The sequence below is a fragment of the Tasmannia lanceolata genome, unplaced genomic scaffold, assembly GCF_043159265.1.
Source record: "Tasmannia lanceolata isolate RefF3 unplaced genomic scaffold, GAP_Taslan_0.1 ptg000020l, whole genome shotgun sequence".
Lineage (NCBI taxonomy): Eukaryota > Viridiplantae > Streptophyta > Magnoliopsida > Canellales > Winteraceae > Tasmannia > Tasmannia lanceolata.
In genome coordinates this window covers 2,132,137-2,148,174 of record NW_027518697.1, presented here as the reverse complement: position 1 = coordinate 2,148,174, position 16,038 = coordinate 2,132,137, and the positions used below count along the sequence as shown (strand labels likewise).

Sequence of the window (16,038 nt, the reverse complement as noted above, 5' to 3'; positions counted from 1 at the left end):
CAAGTTCTTCTAACACATTGTTGTCCAATATCCATGAAATAGCTATGGGATACACTAAACAGTGAGAAAAATTTGAGCCAAAGAGTTGACCCAAGGAAAAGGAAGTCTGAAGAGCCTCTTAGAGAGAAGGCCACGGGCATCAACCGACTCAGTGCGAATAGTGAGATTGGCAAGGCTGCTGCTTGCTGGGTTAAGGCTTTCCAAATGAGGAATTGGAGCTTGGTGTTTAGAGGGGTTAATGGATTCACTTAGGATATGTGGCTGTGGCTGATTCATTTCGAATGAAGTAACTCTAGAAAGAGAGGAAAATTGTCAAAAAAAATTGTTCAGATGAGGAAAATCCCTAATTTGTTCTCCCATTTCCGAAGTTTCATTTTGATCGTACTCGGCCCCACCCATCTTCTTCTTCTTCTTCTTCTTCTACAATCAAGATATAACATTAGTAGTAAGATAAATAATTAGATCAATCGATTATAGAACATGTTTGCGGGATTTGATGTTTCCACCCCTGCCATCTACCTTTCCATTTTCCCAAACAAAGTCACATTGTTTGGTCCCTCAACAATGCAACCCCGCCAAGATCATCATGGCCTTCAAAGAGTAGCCCTCTTGATCTTCCATGCGCAACTCTCCAACTAGACTATTGTGAAACAACCAAATTACTCCAAAAGCTTAAGCTGTTGTATTCTTCAACAAATGTTACCAAAGATTCAGCTCCGTCGATGCCACTGTCATATACAAATGTTACCAAAGATTTGCTTTGGAGATGAATGGCATGTCCTCTTTATAAAAGTTGAAGGAGAGGCAATTCACACTGAATGGATGAGGGTAGAATTAAGGAGGCAAACATACATAAACTACAGAGATGTTATTTATTTGATATCATGCTAAAAAACAGTGCACATCTTGATGGCCAGTATTACACATGAAGAGAACTAAAACATAGTAAAAAGACGATTCATTTAAAAGAGAAAAAAAAACACAAACAGTTCAGTCATTGAGACTCCTAAAACCCAGAAAACATAGATGGTGCTGATGATAAAGAAACGATTCAGAAACCACCACGGAGACGGAGGACAAGGTGCAGAGTTGATTCCTTCTGAATATTATAATCGGCGAGGGTGCGTCCATCCTCAAGCTGTTTACCAGCGAAGATGAGACGCTGCTGGTCAGGAGGAATCCCCTCCTTATCCTGGATTTTCGCCTTCACATTATCAATCGTATCAGAACTCTCCACCTCCAGAGTTATAGTCTTTCCAGTCAGAGTCTTAACGAAAATCTGCATCCCACCACGCAGACGAAGCACCAGATGAAGAGTCGACTCTTTCTGTATATTATAATCAGCTAGGGTCCTCCCATCTTCAAGCTGCTTCCCAGCGAAGATCAACCTCTGCTGATCAGGAGGGATCCCTTCCTTGTCCTGAATCTTTGCCTTAACATTATCGATCGTATCAGAGCTTTCGACTTCTAATGTGATGGTCTTGCCGGTAAGGGTTTTGACAAAGATCTGCATCCCTCCCCTGAGACGAAGCACAAGATGAAGGGTGGATTCTTTTTGAATGTTATAGTCCGCTAGGGTACGGCCGTCCTCCAGTTGCTTTCCTGCAAAGATCAGACGCTGCTGATCTGGAGGGATTCCTTCCTTGTCTTGGATCTTGGCCTTGACGTTATCGATCGTGTCCGAGCTCTCCACTTCAAGAGTAATTGTCTTTCCCGTTAGGGTTTTGACAAAAATCTGCATCCCGCCTCTGAGACGGAGCACGAGGTGGAGGGTGGATTCCTTCTGAATGTTGTAGTCGGCGAGAGTCCTGCCGTCCTCTAGCTGCTTTCCGGCAAAGATCAGACGCTGCTGATCCGGAGGAATGCCCTCCTTGTCCTGGATTTTAGCTTTAACATTGTCAACAGTGTCTGAGCTCTCGACTTCCAGAGTAATGGTCTTGCCGGTTAGGGTTTTAACGAAGATCTGCATCCCTCCTCTGAGACGGAGGACGAGATGGAGGGTGGATTCCTTCTGGATGTTATAGTCGGCTAGGGTACGGCCATCCTCAAGTTGCTTGCCGGCGAAGATAAGACGCTGCTGATCCGGGGGAATTCCCTCCTTGTCTTGGATCTTAGCTTTGACGTTGTCGATTGTATCGGAACTCTCAACCTCGAGAGTGATGGTCTTGCCAGTGAGAGTTTTCACGAAGATCTGCATCTGTAAAAGCAACAGATAATGACGTAAGAAAGCTAGAGTAAAGAGACAGATCCAATGATCTGCACTAAAAAACGTGAGAATTTATATTCTTCAGATCAAAACCAAGAAACGGTAGAAAAAAAATAATCAAAGAAAGAAAACAAGAAAACAGGTGTTCAAATCATAAATCAAAGCTTAGGTCGTTACAATGATGAAAGGAAAACAGATAAAAAACAAGCAATATCATATCCTCATATAGATCTAAAATAATAGTTGAATTTCCAGATCTTCATATAGATCTCAAATATTAGTTAATTCCTAAACAACGAAACGATAGATGAAATCATTAATCAAGGTGAAACAAAGAAGATCTAGCATGTCAAAGAAAATGAAATAAAGATCTCATCGAAGGACAACTGAAATTAAGATCTAAACCTCAGCAAAGCAAACAAAACCGAAGCGATCCAAATCGATTGAAAAAGAAAACATTAAAAGCAAGAGATCATGATAGAAAAATCATGCAAATTGATTAAATAGAGCATAAAAATATAGATCATGAAGAATATTAAAAAAAAAGGATCTGAATAAAGGAGATCTAACAGGTCAATGAAAAGAAATTAAAGATCAGATCGAAGAACAACTGAAATTAAGATCTAAATCTCAGCAAAACAGAAAATCAAAGCGATCATAATCAAGAGAAAAAATAAAAAGAAAGAAAATATGATGGAGAAATTATACAAATTGATTAAATAGAGACTAAAACTATAGTTCATGAAGTATATTAAAAAAAAAAGGATCTAAACAAGGAGATCTAACAGGTCAATAAAAAGAAATTACAGATCAGATCGAAGAACATCTGAAATTAAGATCTAAATCTCAGCAAAGCAAACAAAACCGAAATCATCCAAATCGATTGAAAAAAAAAAGCATAAAAGCAAGAGATCGTCAAGGAGAAATCATCCAAATTGATTAAATAGAGACTAAAACTATAGTTCATGAAGTATATTAAAAAAAATAGGATCTAAACAAGGAGATCTAACAGGTCAATAAAAAGAAATTACAGATCAGATCGAAGAACATCTGAAATTAAGATCTAAATCTCAGCAAAGCAAACCAAAACCGAAATCATCCAAATCGATTGAAAAAAAAAAAACATAAAAGCAAGAGATCGTCAAGGAGAAATCATCCAAATTGATTAAATAGAGACTAAAACTATAGTTCATGAAGTATATTAAAAAAAATAGGATCTAAACAAGGAGATCTAACAGGTCAATAAAAAGAAATTACAGATCAGATCGAAGAACATCTGAAATTAAGATCTAAATCTCAGCAAAGCAAACCAAAACCGAAATCATCCAAATCGATTGAAAAAAAAAAGCATAAAAGCAAGAGATCGTCAAGGAGAAATCATCCAAATTGATTAAATAGAGACTAAAACTATAGTTCATGAAGTATATTAAAAAAAATAGGATCTAAACAAGGAGATCTAACAGGTCAATATAAAGAAATTACAGATCAGATCGAAGAACATCTGAAATTAAGATCTAAATCTCAGCAAAGCAAACAAAACCGAAATCATCCAAATCGATTGGAAAAAAAAAAGCATAAAAGCAAGAGATCGTCAAGGAGAAATCATCCAAACTGATTAAATAGAACATAAAGTTATAGATCATGAAGCATATTAAAAATAAAAAAAAATCTAAACAACAGAATCGAGAACCGAAGTCAACCAAACAGACTGGAAAAAAAAGCATAAAAATCTAAATATCCGCAATGAAAAATTATGCGAAGAAATTCAACAAGAAAGCAAAAAACGCACCTTGAGAGAGAAAAAGAGAACCTCGGGAGCTTTTCTTTTGCAAGAGAAGAGAAAAAGGGAAAAGGAATAGAGATGCATAGACTCATGCCCTTTATTTATAGTCGCGATAGGCAACTCGATTACGCAAGGGATTAGGGCTACGGCGAAAGAACCAAGAAAGCTTAAGCAATCATAACGCGACACGTGTCTACTATTAGGTGGCAAGCAGTTACGTACACGGAACGGGTGGAATCTAAGAATCTTTATATGGCAGGAGGTGTTGGATTTTTATGGAAAGTCTTTATTAACGGCCATGATATTTTCACTCCCCTGCATTACGCATGCGCCCCCTTTTAAAGTGATTTGACGTCAAAAAATAGCGTTAAAGTTGCCCCTGTTGACGTCAAATCACGTCATCAGGGGAGCGTATGAGTAATCCAGCGGGGGTGAAAATATCATCTCCCTTTATTAATTAATTGATAAGGAAGTCTAGGCCGAGCTTTTACATTCAAAAGAGGAGTCTATCCGTTAATTGTGCAACAAACGGCCCCACCTATTGAACGGTCCAGATTGACCAAGTATGGGACCCACTAGGTACCTCTGTAAGGACTTGCTTTAGATAATAGTCTAGTGATGAGAGCTGTAGTTCATTTGTAGTAGGAATTGCTTTTGATAGGAGTCGATTGGTAGAAATTTCTTTGTAGTTGGAATTGTCAATTGATTAGAAAGTCTGTAGCCTTGTTTCTATAATTCTAGAGACTTCTTTTGATAGAGTCTATGGGTAGAAATTTCTTTGCAGACGGGAGTTCTAATTGATAGAAAGTCCATGGCTCAGTTTCTATCATTCTAGTGACTTCTTTTGATAAATCAGGGTAAAAGGTTTCATCACAATCGCTGCTTGTAATCCGGGAGCCACAAAGCATATTTTGAATGTCATTTATGTTCTTTAGCCCAAGGGAGCAGGATTCTTCCTTGTGAGCCTTCGATTCCCGCTTCGATTTCCGTTTCGATTCCAGCTTTCAATTCTCACTCTGGCAACCTTTAGTAGTATTCTTCCCTGGGAGCCTTCGAGTCCAGCTTTCGATTCCCGTTTCGATTCCAGCTCTGGCAACCTTGCTTGAGCCATCAAAATGGCCAATTTTGTATCATATTATTGAATGGAGAAGACAATGCAAGGGTGTTAATCTTATTACAAGTTATCAATGCTAATTTGATTGTGAAAATTTTCTGAAAAAGTTTGGAAAGGAAAAATATTTCTAAAATTTCTAACTTTTTTACACATGAAAAAAGATAACTTGAACCAACTGTATTGAATTTTTATTTAGAGAGATCTTCACTTTATGATGCTATCCTCTAAATTAATCACAATCATATTATTTCCCTACAAATTGAGGAAATAAAAAAGTTCCCCAAGAAAAGGAATCCGTAGAAATGTTTTTCTTGCAATCGAAGCAGGGCCTAACGTTTTGTTCTTTTCCCTTCCTAATGGAATGTTCTTTGCCCCTCTACAACTTCAACCTGATCGGCCCATTTCTCCAATTCCAACCTCTCAAGCAATAAAAAATGAACAATTTGCAAAGCACAGTGGCTACTTCCAATTCGGTTCCTCCTTATTTGCCCGCCCTGAGAATCATGAAATAGTTAAGAGAACACTACGTAAAGTGCCATTATTTCAAGGATTTCCTAGCATTGAGTGTCCCAACTGGCAACCTCTCTACATTATGCCTACCAAGTAGGGGTGTAAATGGATATTCGAAAATTCGATTACCGTCCGCATCCGAATCTGTTTAAAGCGAATATTATCCGGATCCGTTTCAAGCAGATATTATCCGAATCCGTTTATGAGATATCCGGCTCTTAGCGGATGCGAATCTGGTAAATGGTATATCCGATCCGGTTAACATCTAAATCCGAGAAGTAAATCATTGTTATTTATTATTAATAATATCATTAATACTTATTTTTAGTAATGACGCACATTAATAATATCATTAATACTTATTTTTAGTAATGACACACTATCTTTTGTTTCTAAAAGAAAAGTGAATTTTCTTTTTAGAAAAAAAAAAAAGTGTTTTGGGTAGGAAATGAAGTAATCTCTCATTTTAAGGGCATTCTTGGAGTTTGACATAAGCAACAAATGTGGCCTGTAGGATGAAAGACAAATGGATGATGATGATTGAAAGAAGATAGTTTATAGAGAATTCTAAAGCAAAAAGGCCATCTAGGTCATTGATGGTAAATTGACGGCTCATATCAATTTTTCTACTTAGGGATATATAAAAACCCAAAATGTAATTAAAAGAGGGAACTTCTAAGGTTTGCAAGGAGAAACAAGAGAGAGGAGAAATGAGGAGGCTGAGACACCATCTTCGGCATTTCTTGGTGCCTCCAACCCCACAAAAATCCACCTCCGCCCGTCTCCACCTTCTCACAGCCACCTCCATCAACGCCAGTCACCTTCATCTCTAACCCAATCCACATCTCCATCCCCATTTCTCTTCATCTTTCACAGTCAGCACCCCCACTTCTCCTGTTCAAAATAGCCCAACCCATTCCATCATATACACACACAAAAAAGAAAGAAAAAACCCAAAGACCACTACGAACACCATCATCCATCCCGACCGCCTCTCTTTCTGCCTTTTGTTTTAAAAGGAAGAAGAAGATCTCATATATTTTAGGGTTTGAGAGTTAATTTTGTGAAGAGAAGGTAGAGGTCTGGTTTTAGGATTTGAAAAATTCATTTGAGGAGTAAGAAGGAGAAGAAAGATAAAGTGTTGCAATAAAATGTTCGAATTTACAGGATAAACGGATACGGATAATATCCGAATCCGAATAATATCCGGCGGATACGAATTCGGTAATAGATATTAAATATCCGTCAAATTCGAATCCGAATCCGAATTCGGATAGTGTATACGGTAATCGAATTCGAATATAGCCATATCCGATTCGAATTCGATCCGTTTACACCCCTACTACCAAGGTCCAGAGAATTAGAGAAAGGGTTTGTCAAATTTTCAGGAAGGATTATCAAGGATTGGTTTCATAACGTTGAAGTATAATTTTGATTAAATAACACCGTCTTTAAGCTTTCTAGATAATTGGTTCTTTTCACTGTCATTAAGCTATTGCGCCAGGTCCTCAGTTCAAACCCACAATTCCTTATTATTATTAAAAATCCAAGTGAAGGGCAAGAGCCACCCGTGAGGGGGAGAGCGTTGAAGTATAAATGATTGGATAACACCTTATCTAATAGCTTAAAAGCTTTTGGGGTAATTGACTAATTGGTTGTTTGTTTGACACATAGTAAACATATTTAAAATAAAGGAATGCTAAACTGAAAGGCGCCCTTGAAAAAATCAGCTACAAGGGCTCCCCATTGGACCACCTCACCAAATTTATAATAGCAAAGGAAAATATGAAATTAAAAGAATAATAAATGCACTTTGGTGAGATCGTCAAATAGGGATGCCCTTGTGGCTATTTTTGCAAGGATGCCCTCCACTTTAGCATTCATCTTTAAATATCAGGGAATCAAACTTATTCTATTTCAAGGGATGAAATCATTGGATAACAAACAAACAATTTAGAAGTGAAAGTCCACTTTGTTTATACACTTTTTTAACTAGATGTCAACAAAACATTACAATTCACAAAAAGCTATGCAATACACTAAACAGGGAAAGAAAATTTGAGCTACAGAGTTGATCCATGGGTTGCCTCCACGAGCATCAACAGACTCGTGTTAAGGCTTTCCAAATGAGGAATTGGTGCTTTGTGTTTAGAAGGGGTTAATGGATTCACTTTGGATCTGTTCAAATTGGGCGATTCATTTCGAATGAAGAAGCTCTAGAAAGAGAGGGAAACTGAAATCGAAAATAGCGGAAAAGATTTGAATGTTACAGAAATAACTGTGTGAATAAACACAATTAAACAAAAATATAATGGGTATTATAGTATATTAGATGCTCCTTCAGAGTTTATGGCTGCCTCTTGGTCACATCCGAAATAATTTCGGATCTTAGGATATGGACCCAATGGAGGTGGTTGGATCATCCAGCTACTGTGCCTGGACGTGGTGAGTTTCCAAACCAACATATCTTTTGTGATGGAGGTTGGCATAGGGGTTTGGAGATTTATTATGAGGTACTACCAAGAGCCGGCTGATCCTGGATCATTGGCGTGGGTTTTCCACCTAACTAGTTGTAACCAATGTTTTAAATTTCAGCCGGACTCCGAAATTTCAGATTTTGGCCAGGACCGAAACCGAAACGTTCGGAAACAGATTCAGTTTCAGCAATTTCGATAATATATTTATTAGGTTGGACATCATGCTTTCCCGAGAGAGATATGGTTTTTCCACCCCTGCATCTTGCTTTTCATTTTCTCGATGTCACTTTGTGGTCTATCGACAATGCAACCACCATAGCCTTCTAAGACCAGCCCTCTTGATCTTCCCCGGTCGCAGCTTAAGCTGTTAGAGATGGTTGCTTGAACTGTTGGGAAGAACAAAATTCTTCTCAAGCTTATTTTTGGTTCCTGGGATTATTTTGGTTCCTAGGATTATTCTTTTTTCCTTCCTCGGGTTTCGTGTGGGGTTATTTTAGTTCCTGGGATTATTTTGAGCCCACCAACCAAACGTGGGTTTCCTGAGGAAATCCCACAAGAGTCTTAACAAATGTTATCAAAGATTTGGCTTGGTTGATGCCAATGCCACATACAAATGAGAACCTCGGAGAGATGTTTTCTTCTCTAAGATTTGCTTTGGAGACAAATAGCAAGTCCAAAGTAGTAGTATACAGCGAAGAGGCAATTCCCATTTAATGGATCAGGGTATAATAAATGAAGCAAACATGCATAAACATAGAGATATTTATTAGATACCGTCATAAACAGTACACAGGTCTCAAGCTCTCTCATATATAGAGAACCTGGTGTGGTGCCTGTATTCTTCATTTAAAAGAAAAACAAAAAAACGAAACAAAAAGACAAACGAACAGTTCAGAGTCATTGAGTCTCCCAAATATAAAGAAAACGTAGATAATGATGATGATTATAAAGAAACGATTCAGAGACCACCACGGAGACGGAGGACAAGGTGAAGGGTTGACTCCTTCTGGATGTTATAATCCGCAAGGGTGCGTCCATCCTCAAGCTGTTTCCCAGCGAAGATGAGACGCTGCTGGTCTGGCGGAATCCCCTCCTTATCCTGGATTTTGGCCTTTACATTACCAATCGTATCAGAACTCTCTACCTCCAGAGTAATAGTCTTTCCCGTCTATTAGGAAATAAAAATGGCTGTCAAAGCATATTGGGAAAGGCTTGGAATATGAAATGGTTGTCACAGCATCTTGGGAAAGAATCAACTTGATACATAGCTGTATCCTCACCTAGATTACACTGTATATTCCATGTATATAGCCTTTCCTCTTCTACATCAATTTAGGACCCAAAATTTTATAGTTTCTATTCTTTTTTCCTGCAATCAGTATCCTAATTATAGGATATGTGTTACTCTCTTTTGTATATATATACACCAACGAAGTGAATGAAAAGTAATAGAGAATATTAAAATCAATTCTTTATTCTGATATTTATCATGGTATCAGAGCTATTGGGTCAAAGTTCTGCCATTTTTTCTTCATATGAAGAGAGCCTCCGCTTCTGCTAGTCCCATTTTTACCCATTAAATCATTTTTGTATTGCTGTAACAGCCATTTTTGGGAGACGAGTACTTTAGAAGAGTCTAGTAAGATTACAGTTCCTAAGACCGTTGATTTTAACAACCCTCTATTCTTGCATCATTCGGATAGTCCTGGCACTGTGCTTGTTTCTCAAGTTCTCAATGGAGAAAATTACTCCACATGGATCAGGGCCATGATCAAGGCCCTCAATGCCAAGAGTAAGCTTGGACTCATTGATGGTTCAATAAAAAAGCCAACAGATCCAAAAGACGCAGATTTTGCTCAATGGGTTCGTTGTGATAATATGGTAAACTCTTGGCTTCTTAATTCCCTGTCTAAGGAGTTAGCAGCTAGTGTCATTTATGCTGAAACAGCATATGAGATTTGGACAGATCTTAAGGAGCGATTCTCTCAAACTAATGCTCCACGAATTTTTCAAATTCAAAGGGACATTATATCCCTTGCCCAAGAAAAAATGTCTATTGCAAATTATTTCACCCAGCTGAAAAGTTTTTGGGATGAACTTTCAGCAATTCGACCCATTCCAACATGCACTTGTGGTGCTCAAAAGTTGTTGCTTGAATACCAGCAACAAGATAAGATGATTCAGTTTTTGATGGGCTTGAATGAGTCTTATTCAAGTGTACGTGGACAGATTATACTCCTTGATCCAGTTCCATCCATCAACCGAGTCTTTTCACTTGTAGTACAAGAAGAGAGGCAACGAAAGGTCTACTCTACAAACTCACAAGTCACAGATGCTGCTGCCTTTTTTTATAACTCCAATCGGAATCAAAATCCCTTTCATCCCACTCAAGGCATCGATAAGAAGAATTCAAACAAAGGTTCCAAATGGGCAAAGCCTACTTGCAAACATTGTGGCTGGACTGGCCACACCATTGACAAATGTTATCGATTGCATGGATATCCTCCGGGCCATAGACTTTATAAAGCACAACCACAAAGTTCTGCCAATCAAGTGGTCGCTTCCAACAGTGTCACTCCTAGTGCTGAATCATCTTCTGACAGTGTTTTTTTCACTCCCGAAGAGTACCACAAAATACGTGCTTTAATCAACAAGCCACAGATTAACCCACCTCCGGCAGGTAGCAACCATTTGGCTGCAAACTTAGCAGGTATGTCCTTGAGTTTATCCTCATCTCTTAATCAAGTTTCTTGGATTATTGATACCGGAGCCACAGACCATATGGCTGCAAACTTAGCAGGTATGTCCTTGAGTTTATCCTCATCTCTTAATCAAGTTTCTTGGATTATTGATACCGGACCCACAGACCATATGGTCAGCTCTGTTTCTCTCCTTACATCCGTATCTTCATTGGGTTCATCCACTGTTAAATTAGCCGATGGACGTCATGCTCCAGTTACGCATGTGGGTATAGTTATTTTATCACCTTCATTGGTCCTCACGAATGTCCTATGCGTACCTTCCTTCACTTTTAATCTTATATCTGCCAGTAAACTTACTAAAGTCTCCAATTGCTCTTTAACTTTTTTTTCGGATTCTTGTGTCATACAAGACCGGTCATCGAGGATGACGATTGGAGCGGGTAGAGAGCGGGATGGCCTGTACTATCTCTTGAGTCCCACTAGCACAATTTGTAGTTCTGCTTGTTCGGTTTCTTCCTTTGATCTTTGGCACAGACGCTTAGGACATTTGTCAAATAAGTGCCTGCATTTCTTGTCTCAAACAGTACCTAATATTTGTGTTTCTAATGAACATGTTTGTTCCATTTGTCCACTTGCCAAACAAACACGTGCACCATTTCCTTTAAGTTCCATTACTTCTGTTGCACCATTTGATTTAATCCATTGTGATATTTGGGGAGGTTACCAAAATTCCTCTCTTAGTGGTGCACGTTATTTCTTGGCTATAGTGGACGACTACACTCGCAACACATGGGTTTACCTTATGAGAGAGAAATCAGAAACTAGGCAAATCCTTCAGTTTTTTGTTAACTAAATTGAAAACCAATTTGATCAAAGGATAAGGTGAATCCGCTCTGATAATGGCTTAGAGTTTAACATGAGCAATTTTTTTCTTGAAAAAGGAATTATACATCAGCAAAGTTGTGTTGCCACTCCACAACAGAATGGGGTCGTTGAGCGCAAACACCGCTACCTACTTAATGTCGCACGAGCATTACGTTTCCAGGCTCATCTACCAATTAAGTTTTGGGGCAAATGTATACTCACCGCTGCATATTTAATCAATCGAACTCCCATACCAATTCTTTCAGGTCAAACACCTTATGAAAAATTATTTCATACAAAACCGCCATACTCTCACTTAAGGGTATTTGGATGCGTTTGCTATGCTTCAACTCATGCATTAAAAAGGACCAAATTCGATCCTCGAGCTAAGCGTTGTGTTTTCCTTGGATACCCCTATGGTCAAAAGGGTTATAATGTATATGACCTTGAGACAAAAAATATGTCTGTGTCTCGTGATGTCATATTCTATGAAGATATCTTCCCTTTTCAGACAATTCCAATAGAATCTTCCAACATTGTCTTGCCATTACCAGTAACGGATTGCACTGAATTTCTCATCACCACAACACCCATCATCAATAATGATGCGCCCAACATGACGCCACCAACCTCACCTTCACCTTCACCTCCTCCTCCATCACCTCCTACACGCCACTCCAAAAGACAAACCAAAGCACCGTGCTATCTCCAGGACTATCACTGTACCTTAGCCGTGCAACCTCTCCCCAATTCGTCACATACCTTGACGACCGGCCCTCAAGTAAGTACCTCTCACCCTTTGTCTGATTCCTTGTGTTATGATAATCTCTCCCCATCTTATCGGGCATTCTCTGTAGCAATCTCTTCTATCACAAAACCTAAGTTTTTCCACCAAGCTGTTCGTGATCCCAAATGGTGTGAAGCCATGGCGGCAGAAATAAGGGCCCTTGAGGACAATCACACTTGGACTCTCACCCCTCTCCCTTCTCATAAAAAACCCATTGGATGTAAATGGGTCTACAAAATTAAGTATAACTCTGATGGCTCTGTTGATCGCTATAAGGCGCGCCTTGTTGCCAAGGGTTATAGTAAAAAAGAGGGCTTGGACTACTAAGAAACATTTGCTCCTGTTGCCAAATTGGTTACTCTTCGTACCCTATTAGCCGTGGCCGCTATCCAACACTGGCATCTACATCAGTTAGATGTCAACAATGCTTTCTTACATGGCGATCTAGAAGAAGAAGTCTACATGCAACTACCTCAAGGTTTTTCTCGTCAAGGGGAGACACGAGTTTGCAAACTCAATAAGTCATTATATGGTCTTAAACAGGCATCTCATCAATGGTTCGCCAAACTCTCAACTACATTAATGGATGCGGGTTTTGTTCAATCTAAGTCGGATTATTCCCTCTTCACTCAGCTTTCAGGATCCTCTTTTACAGCCGTGCTCGTTTATGTTGATGACATCATTCTTGCTGGAAATGATCTTTCTGCCATTACTACTCTCAAAGCATTTCTCAATAGTCGGTTTAACTTGAAGGACCTTGGAAATCTTAAATATTTCTTAGGCATTGAGGTAGCTCGTTCAAAGCAGGGCATACATCTTTCTCAACGCAAATATGCACTTGAGATCTTGGAAGATACTGGCTTTCTTGGCTCACGACCAGTCACATTCCCCATGGAACAAAATCTTAAATTGACATCCTTGGATGGTGATCTCTTGCCCGATCCTAGCAGCTATCGTCGTCTTGTTGACCGTCTAATTTATCTTACAATTACACGCCCAGACATAGTATTTTCTGTACAAATGCTCAGCCGATTTGTTGACAAGCCTAGACAGTCACATCTTGATGTTGCACATCGTCTCCTCTGATATATCAAGCAATCTCCTGGTTAAGGCATTCTCTTATCATCTTTTAGCTCTCTTCAGTTACGGGCATTTTGTGATTCTGATTGGGCTAGTTGTAAAGACTCACGAAGATCTACGACAGGATATTGCATCCTGTTAGGCTCGTCTCCTATCTCATGGAAATCCAAAAAGCAAAGCACGGTCTCTACGTCATCAGCCGAAGCCGAATATCGTGCAATGGCCACTACTTGCTGTGAAATCAAGTGACGCATTTTCAACCTGCTTTAATGTTTTGTGACAATAGAGTTGCCTTGCACATTGCCGCCAACCCGATATTTCATGAACGCACCAAGCATATCAAGATTGATTGCCATATCATTCTAGAAAAGATTCAAGCGGGCCTCCTTCGTACAGCCTACATTCCTACTCATGAACAGCCTGCCGATTTATTCACTAAACCTCTTGGTGTTGCACAATTCCATACACTCATTCGCAAGTTGGGTGTGCTCAACATTCACACTCCAACTTGAAGGGGAGTATTAGGAAATAAAAATGGCTGTCAAAGCATATTGGGAAAGGCTTGGAATATGAAATGGTTGTCACAGCATATTGGGAAAGAATCAACTTGATACATAACTGTATCCTCACCTAGATTACACTGTATATTCCATGTATATAGCCTTTCCTCTTCTACATCAATTTAGGTCCCAAAATTGTATAGTTTCTATTCTTTTTTCCTGCAATCACTATCCTAATTATAGGATATGTGTTACTCTTTTTTGTATATATATACACCAATGAAGTAAATGAAAAGTAATAGAGAATATTAAAATCAATTCTTTATTCTGTGATTTATCAATGTTTTCACAAAAATCTGCATCCCTCCACGCAGACGCAACACTAGATGAAGAGTCGAGTCCTTCTGTATATTATAATCAGCAAGGGTCCTCCCATCTTCCAGTTGCTTCCCAGCAAAAATCAACCTCTGCTGGTCTAGAGGGATGCGCTCCTTGTCTTGGATTTTGGCCTTGATGTTATCGATGGTATCAGAGCTCTCGACCTCAAGAGTGATGGTCTTGCCGGTTAGGGTTTTGACGAAGATTTGCATCCCGCCTTTGAGACGGAGGACGAGATGGAGGGTGGATTCCTTCTGGATGTTATAGTCGGCTAGGGTTCGACCATTTTCAAGTTGCTTTCCGGCAAAGATAAGACGCTGCTGATCCGGGGGAATTCCTTCCTTGTCTTGGATCTTCGCTTTGACGTTGTTTATTGTGTCGGAATTCTCGACCTCGAGAGTGATGGTCTTGCCGGTGAGAGTTTTCACGAAGATCTGCATCCGTAAAAGCAATAAAACTTATAAGCACAGAGAGATAATGATGGAAAAAGGATAGAGAAGAGAAACAGATAGGAAGAAAAAGATCCAACGAAAAGATAGCTGAATGTTAATTCAAGGTGATATCTAACCATCCAGATAACAAAATAATAAAGATCAGATCTAATAATATATGAAATTGAGATCTTAATCGCGGCGAGGCAAAGAAAACTTAAGTCATCTAAATCGATTCATAGAGGCTAAAAGATCAGATCTAACAACATCAGAAATTAAGATTTAAATCCCCCTGCGAAACAGAGAAAGCAGAAGTCATCCACATAGAGGCTAAATATCAGATCTAACAATATCTTAAATTAATATCTAAATCGTGGCAAAGAAAAAAATAATAATCCAAAATGATTAAAAAAACATAGAGGCTAGAAATCAAGAATAAAAAGTCATCCAAATCTAATGCAAAAGCCAATGGGTGCGACTATGCTTATGAGTTACTAAGCGGTTAAACTCTATTTGGATTGCAAGAATTTTATGGAAAAGTTTGGAAAGGAAACAATATTTTTAAATTTTGTACTTTTTTTACACGAGAAAAAAGATACGCCAACCAACTTTATTCAATTTTTATTTAGACACCTTCACTTTAGGGAAGTGATATTTACACCCCTTTTGATTACTAAGGACACCCGGCGCCAGTTTATCAATGACTAAAGGGTGGCTGATGTACTTGATGTCAGAAGAATCCAGTGAGTTTGATTGCCACGTACACCGGCGCTGGGTGTCCCTATGATAAAAGGGGCTTAAATATCTCATCCCTCACTTTATGATGATATCCTCTAAATTAATCATAATCATATTATCTCCCTCCAAATTGAGGAAAGAAAAAAAATCCCTCGGAAATGTTTTTCTTGCAATCGAATAAGGGCTTGAGGTTTTATTCTTTGCCCTACTAGAAATTTGATTTTCTGCTTTTTCTGCACCGATAAAGAAAAGAATTATCGATTTGGCTTCTACATCTCCAACCCGATCCACCCATTTCTCCAATTCCCACCTCTTGAGCAATAAAAAATGAAAAATTTGCAAAGCGTACTGGCATGAAACTATAGTAATTTGAGAACAGTAACTAAATTAGCATTATTTTAAGGGTTTCCGAGCATTGAGTGTCCAAGCGGCAACCTCTACATTATTTCTAATAGGGGTGTCAATGGA

The 16,038-nt window shown here is 38.8% G+C and overlaps 2 protein-coding genes across 2 annotated transcripts; both read right to left on the bottom strand.

The window, feature by feature from the left end:
• Positions 1 to 849: 849 nt before the first annotated feature.
• LOC143854085 (polyubiquitin-like) lies at positions 850 to 4,151 on the bottom strand. Its single transcript, XM_077363840.1, has 2 exons — positions 3,996 to 4,151; positions 850 to 2,197 (listed from the first exon to the last, which is right to left on the bottom strand). The coding sequence occupies exons 1-2, from the start codon at positions 4,071 to 4,073 to the stop codon at positions 1,052 to 1,054; spliced, it is 1,224 nt and encodes a 407-aa protein (XP_077219955.1). The 5' UTR covers positions 4,074 to 4,151; the 3' UTR covers positions 850 to 1,051.
• A 4,897-nt stretch (positions 4,152 to 9,048) lies between these two features.
• LOC143854086 (polyubiquitin 11) lies at positions 9,049 to 14,853 on the bottom strand. The gene is made up of 2 exons (XM_077363841.1): positions 14,363 to 14,853; positions 9,049 to 9,259 (listed from the first exon to the last, which is right to left on the bottom strand). Exons 1-2 carry the CDS (start codon positions 14,839 to 14,841, stop codon positions 9,049 to 9,051), a joined length of 690 nt encoding a protein of 229 aa, XP_077219956.1. The 5' UTR covers positions 14,842 to 14,853.
• Positions 14,854 to 16,038: the final 1,185 nt, after the last annotated feature.

Coding starts and splice junctions, on each gene's coding strand:
- LOC143854085 (XM_077363840.1), bottom strand. CDS start 4,073: ATGCATCTCTATTCCTTTTCCCTTTTTCTCTTCTCTTGCAAAAGAAAA. Junction 2,198..3,995: donor TTCTCTTTTTCTCTCTCAAG/GTGCGTTTTTTG, acceptor TTGCTTTTACAG/ATGCAGATCTTCGTGAAAAC.
- LOC143854086 (XM_077363841.1), bottom strand. CDS start 14,841: ATGCAGATCTTCGTGAAAACTCTCACCGGCAAGACCATCACTCTCGAG. Junction 9,260..14,362: donor CAGATTTTTGTGAAAACATT/GATAAATCACAG, acceptor TATTTCCTAATA/GACGGGAAAGACTATTACTC.